Genomic DNA, 20396 nt, shown 5'->3' with positions numbered 1-20396 from the left:
CATTAGATAGTGTTATAAGCCCACCTTTGTCCATCCGTAGAACTCTAACAGCAAGCCTCGGAATTCCTTTCTTACCACAACCAAGCAATATCACTTCCCCAACCACCTCCATCTATTTGCTATCAACCTACCTACCTATCTATCTACCTGAGCAACCACTTCTATACATCCCTCACAGAGATAAGCATATCCAACGCCATGGCCCCAATCGCCACCTCCCCTCCTACCTCCCCCTCCCTACCCACAAGCACCTCTAGCCTCGCCAGCTACAAAGGCTACGACCATGTGCACTGGTACGTCGGCAACGCCAAACAAGCCGCCTCCTTCTACATCACCCGCATGGGCTTTGAGCGGATTGCCTACCGCGGCCTCGAGACCAACAGCCGCGCCATCTGCTCGCATGTCGTGCGCAACGGCGACATCACCTTCATCCTGACCTCCCCCCTGCGCTCCCTCGACCAACTCGCCCGCTTCGACTCCGAAGAACAAGACCTCCTCCGCGAGATCCACGCCCACCTCGAGCAGCACGGTGACGCCGTCAAGGATGTAGCCTTCGAGGTGGACTCGGTCGATGCCGTCTACAACGCCGCGGTGGCCAACGGCGCCAAAGCCGTCTCGGGCCCGCGGACCCTCGAGGACGCTGACGGTCGGGTGCGCGTGGCCACCATCCAGACGTACGGACAGACGACACACACCCTGATCGAGCGGGGCGAGTACCACGGCGTCTTCCTGCCGGGGTACCGCGTGGAGAAGGGCGATGCCGACCCGATCACCGCTATGCTGCCGGGGGTGCATCTGCGACGGATCGATCACTGCGTGGGGAACCAGGATTGGGACGAGATGGACAAGATCTGCCAGTAGTATGTCTCCTTTTCAGGCCATCATGATCATGAAACAGGAAATCTGTCCAATGATACACCGAGACTGACACCGACCTAGCTACGAAAACGCCCTCGGCTTCCACCGCTTCTGGTCCGTCGACGACAAAGACATCTGCACGTACGTGCATCCCCCTCCCCAGCCTATGACCCAACCTGCTAACCTCCCTCAAACACAGCGAGTTCTCCGCCCTCAAAAGCATCGTCATGGCCTCGCCCAACGAAGTCGTCAAGATGCCCATCAACGAGCCGGCCAAGGGCAAGAAGCAGTCGCAGATCGAGGAGTACGTGGACTTCTACAACGGGGCGGGGGTGCAGCACATCGCGCTGCTGACGGACGACATCCTCGCGGCCATCACCAACCTCAAGGCGCGCGGGGTCGAGTTCATCAAGGTGCCCGACACCTACTACGAGGACATCAAGATCCGGCTGAAGAAGGCGGGCCTGGTGCTGCACGAGGACTTTGACGAGATCCGCAAGCTGGACATCTTGATTGATTTCGATGAGGGGGGGTATTTGTTGCAGTTGTTTACGAAGGTAGGCTTTCCTATCCACCCTGGGATGATTACGAGGGGGTGGGTGACTGACGTGCAACAGCATCTCATGGACCGTCCGACGGTGTTCATCGAGATCATCCAGCGGCACAATTTCTCCGGGTTCGGGGCCGGAAACTTCAAGTCGCTGTTCGAGGCGATTGAGCGGGAGCAGGCTCTGCGGGGCAATTTGGTTTGATTTTGGGGAGAGGGTCGAGTTGAAAGCGTTCTCACGGTTAGCGGATGCATGGCTCTTGTATTATTGCTTGCTTGCTTGTACATTTGAATCGCAGTGGTATGCATCGTACCTTGCATGACGATTAATGGAATTCTGGCTTAACTGGCTACTCTACGCCTGACGTGTCGAAGATCTCTATTCTGGGAGTACTTTGCCTACTAGACGGATACCACAGTGGCTGCTTGCTGTGGATGTGTTCTGCACACCTAGTCTGAGCGTTAGTTTCTGGTTTGCCATTCAACCGACCCCATGACCTGCACCTAGAATCTAATTTCGGCACTGAGTTTCCGTCAGCAGGTTTGAGCGTCAGTGCTTCTGCGATAACCTCGGGAAGTCAAATGGGTGAGATGGTTACACTCGGATATTTCGGCCTCAGGAACGAAGTCGCCGTTCTGACGTCAAGAACCCTATCTTCGGATGATCGATTCAGCCGCATATCCGCTGTCGTTGATATTTATATGGGCTTGGGTTTGATGAGAGGGGACAGAGTAGAATGTATCTGGATCTAGGACTTTATGCTCAATCACAATTCCATTAGCACGGTTCTGGTGCTTTTTCTTTGGCTATAAGTAGGTAGAGATGGTGGAACAGTGATAGCTGATTATTGGAAGGCGCATACAGTTCTGTACATCTCAAAAGTAGACAGCAACCGTTGCTCATCAGACTAAGAAAGTGCAAATTGACACAGGAGCTGAGGACTTACTCCCTAGACACAGGTAGGGACATGTAATATGTGTGGTACTATGAATGTGGAAAGAGAAATCAATAGTCTTCTTGGAGCTGTACTCACCCCGCTATCAACCGTTGGGTTGCTGACCAGTATGCTCATCAATCCACAAGTTTGATTATCAGCCAGACTCCGACTAACATTTGACGGTCTTTATGGCATGGCAGCCCATGAGTGTCATAGGTCGTTCCCGTAAACAGGCCGGACAAAGACCGGTGTCGAATCTTCACACAAAGGGCAGTCGCGTACCACGCACAAAGAACCACACTTACCACAACACTTAGGTCTAGCAGACACCTGCCACCTATCTCAGTGTTCAGCGGTGGAAAGTAGCATCTACACAACTCCATGTTTCAGGTGACTGCCAGCTACCACGATATCTCTTCCGAGTTGACACTGCCCACTCAACCACTCATCTAGCCTCTTCTCATCATTCATCTTCCAGAAGATATATCACTCTGCGAGCAAGATGCTAGACATCAAAGACGACGACCTCGCTGATAAACGCGCCGAAATGAAAACACCCATTCCACCTCCAAACGATGAAGCCCCAGCAGCCAGCATTTCCACCCCCAAACCACCCTCCATCCTACAGCCGCCGCAACCCCCACCCAGCAAACTCCATCTCCTGGACATCCAACAACAACAGAACCTCGCCCGCGAGGCCGTATCCCAAGCAGCGATGGAGCGCGAGAGCAAGTCCCTCATTCCCCCCACCCCCACCCAGCAACCCATCCAACCCCGAGATCTAACACCATCACAACCACCACAGACCTCCACTGCATGGTCACAATCCAAACGCACCACATCCACCGCCCCATCCAGCTGTCCTCCCAATCCACCACCACCACCAGCCCGCACAGCCACACAACGGCCCTCCCCCTAACCGCCCGGGTCTACGCCCCCAAACCCCAAGGCTACACCCCGCTCCACCTGCCCGTCTACCTCTACTTCCACGGCGGGGGCTTCTTCACCGGCACGCTGGACAGCGAAGACGCGACCTGTGCGCGGCTCGTGGCATCCCTCTATGCCAAGGGCTGCCCCATCATCGTAGTCAGCGCGGACTACCGCAAGACGACGCATGTGAGTTTCCCGGACCCCTTCGAGGACGCGTGGGAGGTGTTCAGCTGGCTGGAGCGGCGCATCGCATGGCTGAACGGGGACCCCACGCGGGTGGTTGTGGGCGGGGAGGACGCCGGGGCGGCGCTGGCGGCGTGGGTGGCCTGGTTTGCGCGCAGCAATGTCGCCGGCCGGCGGGAGGTGGAGACCAGGTCCGAGAGGGTGATCAAGGTGCAGGGGCTGGTGGTCTGTAACCCCTGGATGCCGCTTTTGGATCGGTGGGAGGAGGTCGGGGAGGCGTTTGGGGTGGGGAGTAGGGTTATGGAGCGGGATCCCGGGGAGGGGGGCGGGAAGGGGAAGGGGAAGGAACGGGCAAGAGAAACTGAAGTAACGGAGGTGGGGAGGGGGAATGCAGCTGGATATGATTTCTATCACGCGTTGCTGAATGTCTACCGTGTTGAGCCGGGTCACCATGGGATGGGCATGTGGACGGCGCTTGAGGCGATGCCGGACACGTATCTGTTGACCTTTGCGGAGAGTCTGTTGCGGCGGAGGCAGTTGTTGTTCGCGACGCTGTTGATGCGCGAGGGGTGAGTTTCCTTCCTTCATTCTACGAGTCAGCCTTGTTGAGATGGCGATGGGTGAATTGGTCCATGCTGACAGTCCCTGTCCCATTCTTAGGGTTAATGTGGAAATGAAAGTCCTGCCTGGCTCGCCGCACGAGACTCAGGATCTGGAAATCCTCCCGAGCTCCCACCCCTGGGGCTCCGAGTTGGTCGAGGCGCTCGAGTGGTGCTTGCGGTCCTCCCACGGACAGATGCGGCCTCCCAGGTCGGTGTATACCGCCGGTGTGGTAATCGTCTCTCTTCTCCTTGCGGCTCTCTATCTGTATCTGACTGATATAGTGAACACGCATCTCTCCGATATTCGGCCTTAGATAGGTAGGTAGGCGGGTGCGAATCTGATGGATCCCCTTCTGAGGGCAATTCGAAGTCGGCGATGCAGTCTGGAATGCAAGTACTGTCCACTGGTGCAACAAGGGTCTATCTGTAGGCAGACGTCTGGCATTCCGCACCCGGCGGTGGTACACTATTGCTCAAAGACACCTACCAAGATAGTACGAACAAGTTGATACTCAGTTGATGCTGGAGTATGACTGTCAAACCCAAATATATCGGTATGGAAAAAAATTTTTAAAGATAGCAGTTCTGGCTTAGGATATTGTATGTCACCACTTCTCAAAGAACCAGTGTCTTTAGCAGATGCTCTTTATGAGAGTACTGCATAGCCTTAGGGCCGGCTATATCGGTGATTCCAGTGTCGAACAAATGAGATCAAGTGTGGTATGAAAGGTCGCAGCATGAATCAAGGCAGTCACTGTATGTCATGCTTCATCCACTGTGATCTTTTAGATGCCTTTTATATTCCAGAGCCCGAATCCCATCCCTAACTGAAGTTCACTCCCACACGCGACCCGCAAGAACAACCGACCCGCATCTCCCTGTGAACCGTCTCTATTCACATGGATGCATCTCTGCCCCCTCACACATCGGACTACTCACGAGTGTATCCGCCACAGCATTTCCCTCAACCCCAACAAGTACTTCCGAGGCTACTACTTCACGAGGTAGTAGGTAATATTCCTGCCCCACCATCTACAGCCCCAAGCGACCGGGTCTCACGCTTCACGCTTTATGCATTGCCGAATCCTATCGCTACCAAGGGGGGTGTTACCCCTACCAGTCCGTACTGCTCACCGGCCACCCATTGACCATACTATACGCCTCCAGCGGGGTCGTCCCATTCAACGGCTCGTAATGCATGCGCTCCCCACAGTTCTCCCGACCCTCATGCCCACTTCCCCGCAACTCCATACACCGTCCCTGCAGCAACGCCGCCACATGCGCGCCCGCCTCCCGCCCCTCGAACCACGCCCCATGCAAGAACCCAAAGTACGGGGCGCTGGTCGCCTCGCCCGCGAACCACAGGCGGCCCGCATTCGCCCGCAGGTTCTGGTGCATCTCGAGGGTCGTCCCCGCCGGCCAGTTGGAGTAGCTGCCGTAGGCCCAGGGCTCCTGCGACCAGCGCGGGTAGGAGACGTCCGTCGGGTGCGGGATGGTGGTGGTGGGGAACATCTCGCGGAGCACCTCCAAAATCTCGGCGGTGGTTTGGGCGGTGGATTGGCGCTCGACGCGGTAGGCTTGTTCGTCGACGACGGTGACGACCAAGATATGAGAGTCCGGGAGGAAGGTGGGCGAGGAGAGGGATTGGAAGATCGGGTAGTAGCCCCGCGTGGTCGGGGAGGCATACAGGAAGAACTGGGTGTCCGTGGGCCAGAAGGTATGGGGGAATTGCAGGAAGATCTTGGTGTAGGTGCCCATGTTGAATTTCTCGATCGCGGTCTGCTTCCACCGCGGCAGCGGCGGGCGGAAGCTCACGGCGTGATTTTGCAGGACCCCCAGCGAGAAGGTGCAGATCGCGTAGGCGGCTTCGATGCAGGCGCCGTCGGCGGTGTGGATGGTGACGCCTTTGGGGGAGTGGTCGATGGTGGTGACGTGGGTGTTGAGTCGGAGACGCGGGCTGGGTTTGTTGCGGCGGTGGCGGAATATCGCGGCGGCTTCCTGCTCAATGATGGTGCTGTAGCCGCGCCGGTCCAGGACGAAGTGGTTCGCCTTGCCGAACTGGTTGAAGGTCAGGTTCTCGCCGGCCATCCCGAATACGAAGGAGCTCGTCTCCGGGGGGGAGGCATCCTCCCAATCTAGATGTCGCACACAGCACACATGTTAGTCCACAGCCGGGCTCCCTTGGGTTTGGGGGTCACTGGAAGGGAAGCAAAGGGGGGGAGTATGCCCTGTCTGCCTCGGTGGGGGTTCTTCCTATGACGGATTGGCGAAGTTTCCAGCGGATCATACCCCAGTTCCACCATTCAACTGCCTGGGCGGCCATGTCGTTCTTGCGAGGGCGCCACCCTGCCAGGGCAAGCCCCGTGCGGGCGGTTTGGTCTTGCAGGTTCTCCATCAGGATCCGGCCGGCGTCGCGCGCGGCAATCTCGTAGACTCGAGCATATTCGTCGAGGAGATATTGATAGTCGGCTTCGCCGGTCTCGTTGTACGTTCGGAGCGAGCTGTAATTGGAGTAGGTGTTGCGCAGATGGTGTTTTTTAGCCTGTCGGTTAGCGTGATTCGGTGTATACAGAGTCACGACACATACTAAAGCCCAGACAGGATTTACTATCGCAATGGTCAGTCTGTTGTTGAAGTCTAGTAGAAGGGAGGTACTGGCGACGTACCAGTATCAGCCGAACCCAATCCTTGTAGCTAATATGGTGGGGCGCAGTCAGTTTTAAAGCTCTACCTTAAACTGTGTCGAATGCGGGGAAAATACCCAGTTGGCCCCGAACTCCACCACGTACGGGTTCCCGTCCTTATCCTTCCCAAAGTCCGTATGCCACACCCGACCTCCCAGAGTCTCGCGCGATTCCACCAGAACAAAGTCGGTGACGGATGCATTGGTCAAGGCTTGCTGCTCGGGTTAGTTGGTTGAGCACGGCGGGGGGGGGGGGGGGGGGTTACTCAACACCCACATACCGCTGCAGCCACCCCGGCCATCCCACCTCCCCTGAGCCAGTTAGTGTTGACGAACAATCTTCCAAACTCTAATGCCAATCGGCTTACAGGATGGCCACGGTCGTTTGCGTGCAGGTGTCGCCCGTCAGAGGGGTTTGCGCGACATAGGCACTTCCGGGCTGAGCCCCTAAGGTCGCGAGCAAGAACGTGAGGGAGTTCAATAGATTCGAATGTGAATGCATTTCCACGCCTACAGTCTAACGACACTGCTTTTCTGCGGGTGTCGAGAGCGGCGAAACAGGGGCCTTAGAAGACCTTCCACGCGGGGACTTTCGGAGGTGTGCCAGGCTATATAGACTTAGACTCCGAACACAAGGCCGACAACAGACATCACACCCGGCTTATCAGCATGCATGCATGCTGGCACCATCCGAGTAACGGTCCTTTTCTGCAGCCAGAAAAAAAAAGGAAAAAGAAAAAAGAAAAAAGCCAGGCAGACAAAGAGGCAAGATGGACAATGCTGCAGGGCGGACGGCGATCAAATAAACCCGGGCGATCCTGCTTGGCATCCGGGAATTGCATCACCAGGGCTGCACAGGTGACTGTTCCGGGCCCTTGGCAGTCAATTGGCTCCAGCAAAACATTGGGTCGATCGCATGTTACATGCTAGAACCGCCAAACTTAGGGGCATGTGCCGTTCCCTGGTGTTTGAAACGAACTGGATGATTTGGATGATTTGGAACGGAGAGGCAAGGGGCCTCGTTGATTGGCCCGATAAGCTGTGCGTGAAGTACGTACTGAGTATCATGCGTTTGCACCGACCACAGTCAGCCAGATGGATCGATGCATTGCCTTATCGTGACTTTTGCCTGCTTTCTGACATCACGGTTTTCGAAGCATACGGAGTGAATAAATTGTCCGGCTCTTTATGCGAATGAGCAGAGAGCATGATGGACCTTCAGCGAGACTGGCCGTGGCCTCGTTTGTTGACTATGGTTGACGACATGTCGGAAGATTCCACCGACTTCTCGAAGGCAAGGCAACGAATTAGACAAGCCACATTAGGGATTTATTGACCGGGCCAAGCATCACATTGGAGATGAGTTGGATATCATCGCCGCGGTAAGATAGCCCGATCGGCGATAAGCTGCGGTGGGGCCATTTGGCCATGGCTATTTTCGGCAAGTTTGGCTTGTTTGTTTGAATTGGTTGGTCCCTTCCCGGTCCCCACCAAGCCAGCTGCAACATTGCGATGGGTCAATCTGACCAGAAAGCGAGAGGATTAGCAAAACTACGCAAGACCTGTCATTGTGAACATCTATATTCGTGGCCAAGATGAAAGGGTGAAATGCATGGATGCTATGAACCTGGATTTAAAGAAAAACAACAAGGGGGTAATAAAACTTTTCTTTATCGACATGAACCCCTCAGAAAAGTAGAATATAAACACCAGCCGTGATCATCAGGGATATTACTCGCAGAAAGCTCAATCATCATCCATATTCAGCTCATCAAAGTCGTCAAGCAGCTCCTCCATGTTGATCTGCGGCGTCTCATCCTCGCTCTCGTTGTCCTCGTCCTCATCCATAGCATCGGCCGGTTGGGGCTGCTTCCGGACCTTGTACAGATCCAGCGTCTGGCGCAGCTCCTCGTCCTCCTCGACATCGCGCAAGAACATCTCAAAGTCCTCCTCCAGGCGGTTGGCTTCCTGCTCCTTCTTGCGGCTCTGCTGGCCAGCGCTGGCGAGGGCCTCCTCCTCGTACTCGCGGGCCATGCGCTTGAGGCGCCAGTTGCGGCTCTTGGGCTTCTTCTTGCGGGCGTAGAACTTCTTGACGAGTACGACGTCCGGGATCGTCGATCCGTACTGGTGGCTCTGCTCGATCGCGTCGAAGTTGTCGTCGTTGAAGATGGTGCCGCTCAGGTGGTAGCCGAGAACGGAGTCACCGGGGTGCAGGATACCGCCAAGGTGTGTGCGGCAGAAGTAGGTGGTGTTGTTGGAGCCAAGGTCCGAGGCGCGGGCCACAGTGGCCTCGGCAAGGTGGAAACGGCCATTCGACTGGCCGGTAAGCTCGATATCCAGAATGATGAACTCCTTCAACTGGGTGACGTCGGCGAGGTTCTTGAACGGCGACCGCCAGTACACGCCGGTTTGAACGTCGGCCGTTTGCAGAGTAGTCGGATCCAAGAAATTCACATTGTTTCCGACGCGGTGACAGAGGGTGAGGGGGGCGATGTTTCCAAGTTGGCGGGCAAGCTTGAGCGGCAATGCGACGAGATCGTCTTTGCAGATGGGGATCAACTCAATCGAGAAGGTATGCTTGTAGGACTTGGTGCTGGTGTGAACATCCATGGAAATGAGCTCCTGGGACTTCTGCATCTTGCACGGTACCACAGAGGCAAGGAAGTCGACCATCTTCTCGGCGTGGTTCCGCTGCGCAAAGTAGAAATCGATACCATCTTTGGCCTCCTTGATATTGACCGTATCCTTGTGAGCGTCGTTCTTCAGGATCAACTGCTCCAGGTGAAGGAAGGTACGCTTGTGAGGGACCTTCTGTCGGACCTGGACTGCGGCTCGCCACGTGTTGGGCGTGAAACTCTTCTGGCAATCTGCAGTGATGTTAGCGAGCCTGATTGACGCAAGCCTGAGTCGAACTGGAGCGAAAGTGGTTGCAAGACATACCAGGACACTGCTGGCCGGCCACCACGTACTCCACCTCAAATGACTGTTGGATAATCGTGCCCTGGAAGGCCTCCTGCTGAATTGTGATGTTGACCTTGATGCGCTTCGAGTGGGGTTCGGTCCAGATGAAGTTGGCGTCGATGATGCGGACTTTCGACAAGCCACGAAGGCGGCGCAGACAGAGGGCGAGGAGTTCCTTGGACTCGAGGGTCGCAACCACCCACTGGTTGGGGGGCTGGAGCCACCGCTCGCAGTCTTTGCAGCAGAGGAGGGTCGATTCGCGCTGGATGCTAGATTTCGGAGTAAATCAGCATGAGTTCCGTCTGCGAACCCGATACCAAAGTAAAATCCGAACTTACCCTTGGGTGACGTCGACGTTCAGTTTCAGACAGTCCTGGCACATAGCACCAGCAGAAGTGGTTCCATCGATGGGGGCACCGCAGTTGCAGCACAGAATCCTAGGAAAATATGAGCGAAATTCCGGCCAAACCAGGCTGGCGGTAAGACTCACGTCGCAGCGACCGGGGGCTGGTCCTGCAGCCCCAACATGGGAACTGGCGCATCCAAATCCATCGACATCTTGACCTCCGGACGCAAACCGCAAATGCACCAAAGCGAAGAGTTGGAGTGTTAGAGATTGGGAGTTGACGCAGGATCGGACTCGGTATTTTTTTTTGCCCCGCCACTGGCCAGTCAGCAGCTGACTCAGCCGTATGTCCTGTTTGCACTTATCGATAACCGCCCTGCCAGTTCGGGTATAGCGCGGGTGTGTATCATTATGCCAGTATGAAGTTCACTACCACAACAACCACAACACATCTACATCAATAATTGTATAATCCAGGTATGTACGCCGTCCTGCCGCCCATGTTCTTGGGGCGATGCTGAGTGTATCAGTCATCATACACACAACCGTGTCAGACCACAACAAACAGCCTGTGGATGAAGTATATAATCCAATCTCTACCCAGTGCCAAGCATCGACCGTGCTCCCCCAGTGGGGGCGAAGTTCTAGAAATCACATTTCCCCCGCAAGAATTTGGGGGCAGAATTACAAGGAAGACTTCACACACGTGGGTGTATGCATGATAGCACGCCCCGTCAGCATAGCACATTGCATGGCAATGTCCTCGCACAATGGGGGCCAGCGCTCAGCCCACCTCTGTGCCCGTTGAAGGGATATAAATGCGTCCTACAGCGACCCTCGCCGGCCACTCGATTTCCTTCTGCTTGTTCTCTCAGAATGGGCTTCAACATCTATTCATGACCCTCGTTATCCGACCGTGGATGAGTAGGCGTCGTCGCAGTCACACCGGCCTCTGGCTCTAGGACTGTGTATCATGCTATGCACTCTAAATGTTGCCGCTGGCAGTCGGATACATACACAATATTGATTTTACAAGAGTCTTGTCGGAGAGGACTATGCGCTTGTTGTTGCTCTGGTCGGTTTATACCCGAGACCCATGGTTAGTTCCTTGATGCTGATACCGCTGCTAGGCGGGCTAGACAATTGCCAATCTTGTGTCCATTTCCAGCCTAGTCGGCACACATTATGCAATGGGTCTTCATTCTCATGTGTCCAAGATCTCACCCAGCTTCTAAATCCTAGCCTATACGTAGTCCGCATATTTGGTAAGTCCCCCGCTGATCGAATGTACTGAAATGTTACTTCCGCAGTAGACTTACTGCAGGTATTTCACAGTTTACATGGCTGGTCATATCCAGGTCCGCGATGCTGGCCACGAAAGTAGCCATGCTGCTTTACTATTGACGGCTTTCGCTCACGAGCAAGTTGGCCTCCGAACTGTGTTATGAGGCAATATAGCATACGCCGTTCTCGAGGCCACTAAGTCGATGACCGCTTCAATACTGTCGTGCATCCGTGGCAGCCACTTCTGCAACGGTATTCATCCGACTCTAAGTCATTGGATGCTGCAGGGTCAAAGATACGCTACGCTGTCGCCGTCGCCTGCACAGTTGTGCTCGAAATGTCCTCTCATTTGAGCTCCGACCTCTCCTACGCAGGTGCTCCCTCCTTCTTATCGCCAACGTGCGATTTAATCCCGCGATTGTCCGTACTTCAGCCCCATCTCAGCGTGTCTCCGTCTTTCCTGGCGCGCCGCTTCGTCGAGCAATCTTGCTGCCAAGTGCGCTAGAAACATTGACTCGATGGAGCCGGCGACCGGTAAGACGTTGATAGCGCGCAAGCATAAGGCTGAGCTGTCGGGCTTGATGGGTAGTATGGAGCAGCTATGATGTGAAAACATGTTGCGGGATGGCCAGGCACGCCGCAAGATGGATGTGGAAGTGGCATTCGGAATCTGGATCTTTTCTGGTCCCAGTGCATTTGTTTAAATATATCCCCTTTCGCATCAGAAACCAAAATTAAATTCATCTCATGAGCTTCGGACTGCATGACCAGTGTGGAGGGAGGCATCTCGGCCGAGAACCTCGGACCCACCGGGCCCTGAATTGCGGCCAGTCACGCAATCGCAGTCTCCGATCGCACGGTTCTTTGCAACAATTAGCATGTGGGGTCTTGCGAATCCCCCACATTACTATCGCCAGAGCACTGCAGGCAGTTTTGGGTGTATCCCAAACTTGGGGCCAATTACGACATCATTTCCGGGATTGACGAATCGCTCAACTCCGGGCAATCACCTTGGGATCGACATGTGCGGATCACCAATTGTCTTTGCTACGCCATACTCCTGCCATATGAGCAATCCGTGAAGATGCGTATAAATGCTCTCTGCTGTGTCCTCGAGTGACTATACATCCAAGACTGGTGACTTGTAGATTACAAGCAGGAGCACTACCACCGCATTCACACACCGTGAACATCCACCATGGCGCAAGCGCGCGTTCCAGCGACGGATCCCACTATCTACAGCGCCTATCAAGACCAGTGGTCCTCACTTCCTACCACAGCAGAAGACTGGATCAGCAGAGCACGGGAGGTGGCCGAAGTACTCTCTCGGGATGCCGCACAAAGGGACCAGGAGAACAAATCGCCCCGAGCCGAGGTGGCTCTGCTGAAGCATTCCGGACTGCTGAAGCTACTGGGTCCTAGGAAGTACGGAGGAGGTGAGCAGTCGTGGGAAGTAGGGTACAAAGCCATCCGAGAAGTGGCCAAGGCAGATGGGTGAGTTTTCCACATCGCACTTCCTGCATACCTTCTTTCACCGCAGCTCACATTTCCCCAGTTCCATCGGCATGCTGCTCGGCTACCATCTCCTCTGGTCCACCACCGCCAATGTAGTCGGCACCCCCGACCAAATCGAGCGCACGCACGAGCTGATCATCACTAACAACTACTATGTCGGTGGAGCGGTCAATCCGCGCGACAGCGACCTCAAGATCACCTCTGACGGGGAGCACATCGTCTTCAACGGCGCCAAATTCTTCAACACGGGGGGTGTGGTCTCCGATCTCACCGTGCTCGAAGGCGTCCTCGAGGGCACAGACCAACACATCTTCGCCCTCGTGGAGACCCGACAGCCCGGGATCCAATTCGCGCACAACTGGCAAAACATCGGTCTGCGTCTGACCGAGTCCGGAGGCGTGAAGATCGAGAACGTCCGCGCCCCGTGGACCGACGCGCTGGGCTGGGACGCCTCCACCAAGCAACCACGACAAGAGGTGCTCGGCGTCCCCTTCGCCAGCTTGCTGCTACCCACGTAAGGCCCCCTTACCTTACCAGTATTGTCCATGAGCAAGGCTAACCTCCCATAGAATCCAACTAGTCTTCAGCAACTTCTATCTGGGCATCGCCCTGGGCGCCCTGGACTTCGCCGCCAATTACACCACCGCCCACACGCGCGCCTGGCCCTTCGGCGGCGACAACAAGACCTCTGCCACCGACGAGTTCTACATTCTAGAGCGGTACGGGAACTTCTTCGCGCATCTGCGTGCCACGGAAGCGCTGGCCGATCGCGCGGGCGAGCAGCTCGCCGGGCTGTATGCGCGCCACGGCGCGGACCGATTGGCGCTCACGGCGGAGGAACGTGGGGAAGTGGCCGAGTGGATTGCCAGCGTAAAGGTCGTCACCACGGACGTGGGGCTGCGGGTCACCAATGGGATCTTCGAGGTAACGGGGGCTCGGGCCACCTCACTGAAGGTCGGGCTCGATCGGTTCTGGCGGGATATTCGGACACACACACTGCATGATCCCGTCGCGTATAAGAACCGGGAGCTGGGGCGGTATGTTTTGTTGGGGGAGCTGCCGGCGCCGACGTGGTATACTTAGTTGGGTGTGCGGTGGTGTTTTAATGAAGATGCTGGACTACTTCTTATGCGTGTTACTTTGCAATCAACTTTGGAGCCTTTTCTACAGTCGAGCTTGGGTATCGCATCTGATTGCGTGTAATCTTAACTTGCAGCTACTGCAACTTATCATGAGGATTGTGCCAGCCGGTGTTAGGGCTCACCCAGACATACTGTACATAGACTAGGGAGCAATTTGACGACTCATAGACTATGCGAAATATTTTGAGTCGTGTGGCCTAATGTAATGTGATTACATTAGAATCAAATGAGGTTAACTTGAAACTCACATAAGAGTACATGCTGCCTGATTTACAACAGAACATACATCATAAGTGTGATGACTAGTAGTTACCAAGCATCCTTTTATGGAAGCAGTATTGGCAATTGAGGTACTTCTCACGCTACCATTCTTTTTCTCTATTTACGTTTATAATCTCCGAGCACACTAACTTCCTATTCTTAGAGTTTAATCTCAGTCTCGGCCTGCGCCCTCCTTGTTCGGACATACAGACAAACGCCGTCAAAGACCGATGGATGCTTACCAATCGTGAATCTAACCCAGCCCTAGCAGCAAGTATATCAGGCCAGAGGGTACGACTTCTTCTTCGACAACAACTATTAACCAACGACTGTTCACAGCTCTCTCAGCCCAAGTATGGCATCGGTCTTGATAACAGGTGCCTCCCGCGGCTTCGAACTTGCGCTCGTGCGCGAACTCTCCTCCCGCCCAGCAACAGAGATCAGCAAAGTCTTTGCTACCGCACGAGGCGACTCATCGCCCTTGAGCGAGCTTGCCACTGCCTCAGCAGGACGAGTCTCAGTGGTCCAACTTGACGTTACAGACGATTTATCCACCCGGAACGCTGCGGCCGAGGTCGAGACGCAGCTTAGCGGCAAGGGACTGGATATCTTGATCAATAATGCTGGCATCTGCCAGTACGTCGGCGATGGGGTGAAATTGATGTAAGTCTTCTGTCTATCTTAGTCCTCTAAGCTCAGTATGTACTCACCTACTCGCTCAAGGGATAATCTCGCAGAGAGCTTCACCATTAAAGCCCTCGGTGTCCACTACGTGATGCGGGCTTTTCTACCCCTTTTGCAACGCGGTTCCCTCAAGAAGGTGGCGAATATGTAAGAAGACCATCACGACCGACATCAATCCCATCTTCCCTCTAGCATGCAGCAGCGCAACCTCGTTCGCCTCCATTACCCTAGCTCGCGCGTCCCACGACGTCCCCGCCCCAGCGTACAAGATCTCCAAGGCCGCCCTGCACGCGCTCACCGTGCAGTATGCTCTGGACCACGAGAAAGACGGCTTCGCCTTTGTGGCCATTGCTCCTGGTGTATGTGCTCTCTTGCCTATAAAGACCCGTATTCATCTCACTAATACAAGATACTACTGTGTCTAGTGGATGAAAACTGATCTTGGCGGCGGCGACATCGCCGACCTGACGCCCGAGCAAGGGGCCAAGGCGTCGTTGGAGATTCTGTTCCGACGGAATGCCGAGATAAACGGGCAGCTTTCTAAGGTGTTGGTCCCCGGGTGGGAGAATGCCACGGTTTGGAATGTTTACGATGGGACGATGGTTCCATGGTAGTGAGAAGGTGTCTTATAACTAAAGATGAAAGCTTCCTAATGTTGACCAGAGAAGATCAGGGGACCGGTGGGGTAGCTAGTTGAAAGGCTGGTGTTGTGCTCTCTTGGGAAAGCAGGGAACTGGATCAGGGGTGCCCAGTGATATGTGAAGTGCCATGCAGGTGGCTTATTCCGACCATCTGTCGCGGACACGGTCACCAGGGCCCGGGGCGTTAACTTGCCGAGCGTACCGTGTAAAAATCACAAGGCTTCAGCAAAAATGAAATTGCTTGACTTATGCAGGTGCAGTCGGAGTGTGGTGTCCCGTCGATTGGTAGTTCGATCTGGTTCAAGCTGCGACACTCAGCTCTGCGATGAGGCTTTGACGGCCGGACCTTGGAGACTTTCAATCTATGCCACTATGCAGTAATGGGACATACTTTTGCTCCCGAGAAGAAGCGGGATGGGAGAGCCAAAGTATAAGTATAAAAGCAACATTAGTAACACCCTTTCGGGCAGTACTACATGTGGATCCCACATGTCGGTGTAAGACTTTGTCATCGCATTCGGACCCTTCTTAATACAGGGTGCAGACAGTACAATATCCTAGTACCGAGGACGGCCAGATACAACTCAATCGGGGAAACCGGTAAGTCAAGTCGTGGAATAAAGGTAAAAATGAGGGAGCAAGAACACCTCGCTCAAGTAGGTAAGAGATGATGCCACAGGGCGATGACGCACACGTTACCACTAATACTTCAGGCCTCGTGCTGGCCTTGACGCGACCCCAGACTGTTCGGCAGTAGCTTATGTCGTGGACTACGGGTTGGAAGTAGGATGCCCATGCGTCGGTGTCGGGCTGCGATGATGAGGCGAGTTGGAACCGAGTCCAGGTTGCCAACTCTGAGTTTTGTTGGGATCATGAGAGATGGAGCGGTTTGGTTTGTGATGGCAGAGGTTGCTAAAGGTCATGGCGGAGGATGGGGTGGTTTTAGGGCTCGATGGGGGCGGGCTTGCTTTTATATGCTGGGGCCACGGCACGTGACCATGCATGGTCTCGAAGGCAGTGACGTTGTTCAATAACGAACTGCATCCAACGAGCATTGAATAGTACTATTAACAACTAAGAGGGCTCAGGAGCAGATCTCTGAGACATGTCATACCGTCTATGCTCCATTGTGTGCTCATACCTATCAGCGCGGATACTGCCGAACAGCAACCTTCGCAGCGGCCAACTCAAGCAGCTCTGCATGTGGATCTAGCTCTGGCTCAGGCTCATGTGCTGTGTACATTGCGTCTCCAGGATCGAGTCAGACCTAAGACTATGCCTCAACTACTCCTCCACCTGATCAGCCAGCACCACCTTCCCAAACATCCGCCGATTCCAGACATGCGCATACGCCTCCCTCAACTCGCCGAACCCAAAGACCCGCTCATCCACGACAGGCCGGAGATCGAACGCCTCGATGGCGTGGTTCATCTCCTCGAATTGGATGCGGTTGCCGACCTCGATCCCGCGCACCACACACGCCCGTAGCAGCGGCTCCAGGAACGAGGGCCCTCCATTCCCATCCTGGCCCCCGAGAAACCCTATGACATCAATCTCACCGCCGCGGGCGACGCACCGGAATGACTGCGCGATGGTCTGCGGGCCGCCGACCTCGATAACTCGCTGACAACCCAGTCCCTCACGCGTCAACCGCCGCGCACTCTCGCCCCACTCCGGATCCTCGCGGTAGTTGAGGACATGCTGCACGCCCATCTCCCTCAGCCGACACGCCTTGTCATCCGAGGAAGTGGTGGCGATAACAGTCGCGCCGGCAGCGAGGGCGAAGCGGACGGCAAACAGCGCGACGCCGCCCGTGCCCTGCGTGAGGACTGCATCCCCTGCCTTGAGCGGGGTGAGGCCGTTCAGGGCGTTCCAGGCGGTCAGCGCCGAGCAAGGGAGGGTGGCGGCCTCGGCGTAGGTGAGGTTGGCGGGCATGCGGATTAGGGCTTGAGCGGGGAAGACGGCGTGGCGCCGGAAGGTTCCCAGGTCTTGCTGCATCTGATCGAGGGTTGGGGCCGCTCCGTGCAGGAACTTGGGATAGTAGACCACCACGACGCGGTCGTGGCGCTGCAGGTCCTGCACGTGCGAGCCTACTGCGATCACCTCCCCAGCCCCGTCTGTCCCGGGGACCTTGGTCTCTCCATCTTCTGGGTATGACCAGGGAAAGGTGCCGTTTGCGATCGAGATGTCCGGGTAGTTGATCGCCCAGGCGTGCAGGCGCACTAGGACGTCTGTGGGCCCTATGGCTGGTAACGGCAGGGAGTCATTCCATACCAGCGCCTCGCTGCCATCGCCGCCGCGGCTGGTGCCGTGCAGCTCCCAGCCGCTGGTGACGGTTGGTAGTTCTGTAGATGATGATGACATGCTTTGGACCTGATGTTGCACGGAGAATTGGAACCTCTTCTAACTGCGGTGTGGAAAGAGGCGGTGGAGAGGCTTGAAATATAACTTGGATTCGGGAGTTGGAGTCTCCAACACAGCCCTGATATCCTATGACCTCATGAACACTTGAACACATCAACGCCATTGATTTCCACGAGCGCTTACAGGTTGGGGATCCTAGACACGCCCCAGTTTCGCTTTGCAATACCCACCCAATATTCAGATCATGGATATCATAATTCAATTCTTGGCTCAACCTCCTAGGTAACATTGCACCTCCAACCCGTGGGCATCACAAAACCCGGACCCCAAAATGACATGCCAAAGGCAAAAGAAAAACAGGAACAAAGAAAGAAGAAAAAGATTGAATATAATAGCAAGCCAACGCTACAAAGCAAAATTAATCACCGGACGAAAGCGAATGGTGCGGTTGTTCATCGCCTCAAAGGCCTTGTCAATGTCACGAAGCGCAAACTCCTGCGTCTGACACTCCACGCCCAGCTGGCTGGCAAAGTCCAGCGCCTCGCGGGTCTCCGGCGCAAACCCGGAGGACCAGGTGCGAACGTTCTTGCCAAAGACTATCAGCTCCGTGAAGTCCAACGTGACGCCATTCACCGCTAGATAGAGTAGAAGAGGTCTGAATCAGCATCGCATCATTGCAACCCTAACAGCAGACGGATACACTCACGCGCAATTAGTAGGATTGAACCTCCGGGGGCAAGGGCAGCAGTCATTTTCTTGACCCTACAAAAAAATAAAGTCCAATCAGTCTTTGGCACGGTCCAAAACCCGTTCGACACATAGTCATGCCCTGACAGGGAAGAACAGCGACCTGGGCAGAGCAACGGAGAAAGAGAACTCACATCTCCGGATCATTGCAAAACATCATAACCAACGAAGCCCCCTCCCCATCCTGCTTCAGCGCCTGCACAGGATCTTCCGAGCCCGTGTGAACGAATTGGTGCGCCCCTAGCGCCAATGCAGCGTCGCGTTTGTCCTTCGTCCCGGAAACGGCGACAGTGCGATAGCCCATCTTGCGTGCGAACTGGATGGCCAGATGGCCCAGGCCGCCGATGCCACAGATGGCCACCGTGTCGCCCTGCGGGATGTGAAATTTACGGATACCATTGAAGGCCGTGATGCCGGCGCAGAGGAGCGGCGCTGTTTTGACTGGGTCCATGTCCGTGGGCACGCGGATGGCGGCGTCGGCGCGGAGCGTGCAGTACTCGGAGACTTGAGAGCATAGATCAGAATCTATACGAAAGACAAGGCAGGGAGGGGGGAGGGGGGAGGTAGCATTTACATCCACCATCGCGCGTGACACCGTTGACTTCTAGATTCGAGCAGATCTGGGGGGTGCCCCGGGCACAAGCCTTGCAATGACCGTCGTTGCCCCCATGCCAGGCGCCGCCGGCTCGATCCCCGATCTTCCAGTTTTCCACGTTGAGTCCGAGGGCGACAACCTCGCCGATGACCTCGTGGCCGGCGATAATAGGGTACTTGGTGCTAAGGACGAGAGTTAGGGTCGGTCTTGTGTGGCAGGTTATTGAGGGGGAAGAGGTACAGTACATGAAGTCAAACTCGCCGTTTTGAGTTGCCACGTCCTAGCGATCCACAGAGTCAGGACCCTCTTTGCTCATAACCTGAAGGGTCCGGGCAGGGTATAGATTAACTTACACTGTGGCAGACACCACACGCCAGAGACTTGATCAGAATCTCGCCCTCAGCCGGTTGCTTGACGGGCACGTCCCGCAGGGACCACGGGGCGTGCGGGCCGTCCAGGACGACAGCCTTGCAGGTTTCAGGGAAGACAGAAGCCATGGAGTTCACGAGCTATTGTTATTGCGAAGGAACAGATGATGTTTGTGTAAGGGGGAGTGAAAGCTCGCTTTCTGGAGAGGTAAGCAGAGGTAAGATGGAGAGATCTGAGTCGCTTGACTTGAAGCTGGTATACTATTATTTATCTTGAATTGTGGATAGAGGTGATATATGTAGGTCCATAGATGTATGCCTTGCAGATATAGGGGAGTATAGACAACTAAGCTGACTCTGCATCACGATGCCATCACAGCTCATTAAGATGCATTCCCGCATGCGGGCCGCACGATGCCGCACATCAGCCCTGACTGCATGACATCAATCCCACCACCTTCCAAGGGGAGAATAATATCCTGACTATTACGTAGCTAGGTAGCTAGGTATCTTTCTTCCCAGGCTCTTCCGGCTGGTTGCCGGTTTCGATTCCATGCTTAGGGCACAGGCAGGCTACTGTTGCCAAGATGCAGAAGCCATGTTTTGATGGCTCCTTCGCATAACCGACTACTGATGATATCGTGTTCTCAATTGGATATTGCTCATGGCATAGTATCTCTTCTCAATCTCGCGTCAGGCGCCTTGTCTATAATCGGGGTCGAAGTACGGAGTAGTATCGCAACACAT

The 20396-nt window shown here is 55.1% G+C and overlaps 8 protein-coding genes across 8 annotated transcripts; 4 read left to right on the top strand and 4 right to left on the bottom strand.

Moving 5' to 3' along the window:
• The first annotated feature begins 11 nt into the window (after positions 1–11).
• BO72DRAFT_403875 (4-hydroxyphenylpyruvate dioxygenase family protein) lies at positions 12–1696 on the top strand. Its single transcript, XM_040942246.1, has 4 exons — positions 12–860; positions 940–999; positions 1058–1415; positions 1476–1696. The coding sequence occupies exons 1-4, from the start codon at positions 199–201 to the stop codon at positions 1608–1610; spliced, it is 1215 nt and encodes a 404-aa protein (XP_040801521.1). The 5' UTR covers positions 12–198; the 3' UTR covers positions 1611–1696.
• Positions 1697–2650: 954 nt separating this feature from the next.
• On the top strand, positions 2651–4409 carry BO72DRAFT_509366 (alpha/beta-hydrolase). Its single transcript, XM_040949326.1, has 3 exons — positions 2651–3162; positions 3231–4025; positions 4117–4409. The coding sequence occupies exons 1-3, from the start codon at positions 2846–2848 to the stop codon at positions 4370–4372; spliced, it is 1368 nt and encodes a 455-aa protein (XP_040801520.1). The 5' UTR covers positions 2651–2845; the 3' UTR covers positions 4373–4409.
• A 762-nt stretch (positions 4410–5171) lies between these two features.
• BO72DRAFT_377740 (putative flavin containing polyamine oxidase) lies at positions 5172–7243 on the bottom strand (the record flags this gene model as incomplete). The annotated part of the gene is made up of 7 exons (XM_040941278.1): positions 5172–6193; positions 6348–6600; positions 6646–6665; positions 6725–6752; positions 6820–6957; positions 7023–7053; positions 7110–7243. The coding sequence occupies 7 exons, from the start codon at positions 7241–7243 to the stop codon at positions 5172–5174; spliced, it is 1626 nt and encodes a 541-aa protein (XP_040801519.1).
• A 1072-nt stretch (positions 7244–8315) lies between these two features.
• On the bottom strand, positions 8316–10314 carry BO72DRAFT_447956 (ribosome-binding protein NMD3). Its single transcript, XM_040944678.1, has 4 exons — positions 10193–10314; positions 10041–10139; positions 9682–9971; positions 8316–9608 (listed from the first exon to the last, which is right to left on the bottom strand). Exons 1-4 carry the CDS (start codon positions 10258–10260, stop codon positions 8488–8490), a joined length of 1578 nt encoding a protein of 525 aa, XP_040801518.1. The 5' UTR covers positions 10261–10314; the 3' UTR covers positions 8316–8487.
• A 1785-nt stretch (positions 10315–12099) lies between these two features.
• BO72DRAFT_447954 (thermophilic desulfurizing enzyme family protein) lies at positions 12100–14139 on the top strand. The gene is made up of 3 exons (XM_040944677.1): positions 12100–12826; positions 12888–13361; positions 13417–14139. Exons 1-3 carry the CDS (start codon positions 12531–12533, stop codon positions 13928–13930), a joined length of 1284 nt encoding a protein of 427 aa, XP_040801517.1. The 5' UTR covers positions 12100–12530; the 3' UTR covers positions 13931–14139.
• Positions 14140–14588: 449 nt separating this feature from the next.
• BO72DRAFT_428777 (NAD(P)-binding protein) lies at positions 14589–15548 on the top strand (the record flags this gene model as incomplete). The annotated part of the gene is made up of 4 exons (XM_040943044.1): positions 14589–14913; positions 14974–15081; positions 15137–15293; positions 15360–15548. Exons 1-4 carry the CDS (start codon positions 14606–14608, stop codon positions 15546–15548), a joined length of 762 nt encoding a protein of 253 aa, XP_040801516.1. The 5' UTR covers positions 14589–14605.
• Positions 15549–16859: 1311 nt separating this feature from the next.
• Positions 16860–17939, bottom strand: BO72DRAFT_377447 (zinc-dependent alcohol dehydrogenase family protein; the record flags this gene model as incomplete). The annotated part of the gene is made up of 1 exon (XM_040941261.1): positions 16860–17939. The coding sequence occupies one exon, from the start codon at positions 17937–17939 to the stop codon at positions 16860–16862; it is 1080 nt and encodes a 359-aa protein (XP_040801515.1).
• A 405-nt stretch (positions 17940–18344) lies between these two features.
• On the bottom strand, positions 18345–19778 carry BO72DRAFT_377398 (alcohol dehydrogenase; the record flags this gene model as incomplete). The annotated part of the gene is made up of 6 exons (XM_040941258.1): positions 18345–18574; positions 18646–18701; positions 18821–19190; positions 19261–19463; positions 19527–19561; positions 19635–19778. The coding sequence occupies 6 exons, from the start codon at positions 19776–19778 to the stop codon at positions 18345–18347; spliced, it is 1038 nt and encodes a 345-aa protein (XP_040801514.1).
• Between the last annotated feature and the right edge of the window lie 618 nt (positions 19779–20396).

This window comes from Aspergillus fijiensis (assembly GCF_003184825.1).
Source record: "Aspergillus fijiensis CBS 313.89 unplaced genomic scaffold BO72scaffold_22, whole genome shotgun sequence".
Lineage (NCBI taxonomy): Eukaryota > Fungi > Ascomycota > Eurotiomycetes > Eurotiales > Aspergillaceae > Aspergillus > Aspergillus fijiensis.
Note: the sequence above shows the minus strand (reverse complement) of the source record. Positions and strands in the feature narration are given on the sequence as shown.

What these genes read in the sequence shown, in the direction of transcription:
- BO72DRAFT_447956 (XM_040944678.1), bottom strand. Translation starts at nt 10,260, where the DNA reads ATGTCGATGGATTTGGATGCGCCAGTTCCCATGTTGGGGCTGCAGGAC. An exon ending in AACGTCGACGTCACCCAAGG is followed by an intron (nt 9,972 to 10,040) that starts GTAAGTTCGGAT and finishes TCCGAAATCTAG; the next exon opens with CATCCAGCGCGAATCGACCC. An exon ending in GGCCGGCCAGCAGTGTCCTG is followed by an intron (nt 9,609 to 9,681) that starts GTATGTCTTGCA and finishes ACATCACTGCAG; the next exon opens with ATTGCCAGAAGAGTTTCACG.
- BO72DRAFT_447954 (XM_040944677.1), top strand. Translation starts at nt 12,531, where the DNA reads ATGGCGCAAGCGCGCGTTCCAGCGACGGATCCCACTATCTACAGCGCC. An exon ending in GAAGTGGCCAAGGCAGATGG is followed by an intron (nt 12,827 to 12,887) that starts GTGAGTTTTCCA and finishes ACATTTCCCCAG; the next exon opens with TTCCATCGGCATGCTGCTCG. An exon ending in GCCAGCTTGCTGCTACCCAC is followed by an intron (nt 13,362 to 13,416) that starts GTAAGGCCCCCT and finishes AACCTCCCATAG; the next exon opens with AATCCAACTAGTCTTCAGCA.
- BO72DRAFT_403875 (XM_040942246.1), top strand. Translation starts at nt 199, where the DNA reads ATGGCCCCAATCGCCACCTCCCCTCCTACCTCCCCCTCCCTACCCACA. An exon ending in ATGGACAAGATCTGCCAGTA is followed by an intron (nt 861 to 939) that starts GTATGTCTCCTT and finishes ACACCGACCTAG; the next exon opens with CTACGAAAACGCCCTCGGCT. An exon ending in TGTTGCAGTTGTTTACGAAG is followed by an intron (nt 1,416 to 1,475) that starts GTAGGCTTTCCT and finishes GACGTGCAACAG; the next exon opens with CATCTCATGGACCGTCCGAC.
- BO72DRAFT_509366 (XM_040949326.1), top strand. Translation starts at nt 2,846, where the DNA reads ATGCTAGACATCAAAGACGACGACCTCGCTGATAAACGCGCCGAAATG. An exon ending in CCACAGACCTCCACTGCATG is followed by an intron (nt 3,163 to 3,230) that starts GTCACAATCCAA and finishes CACCACCACCAG; the next exon opens with CCCGCACAGCCACACAACGG. An exon ending in ACGCTGTTGATGCGCGAGGG is followed by an intron (nt 4,026 to 4,116) that starts GTGAGTTTCCTT and finishes TCCCATTCTTAG; the next exon opens with GGTTAATGTGGAAATGAAAG.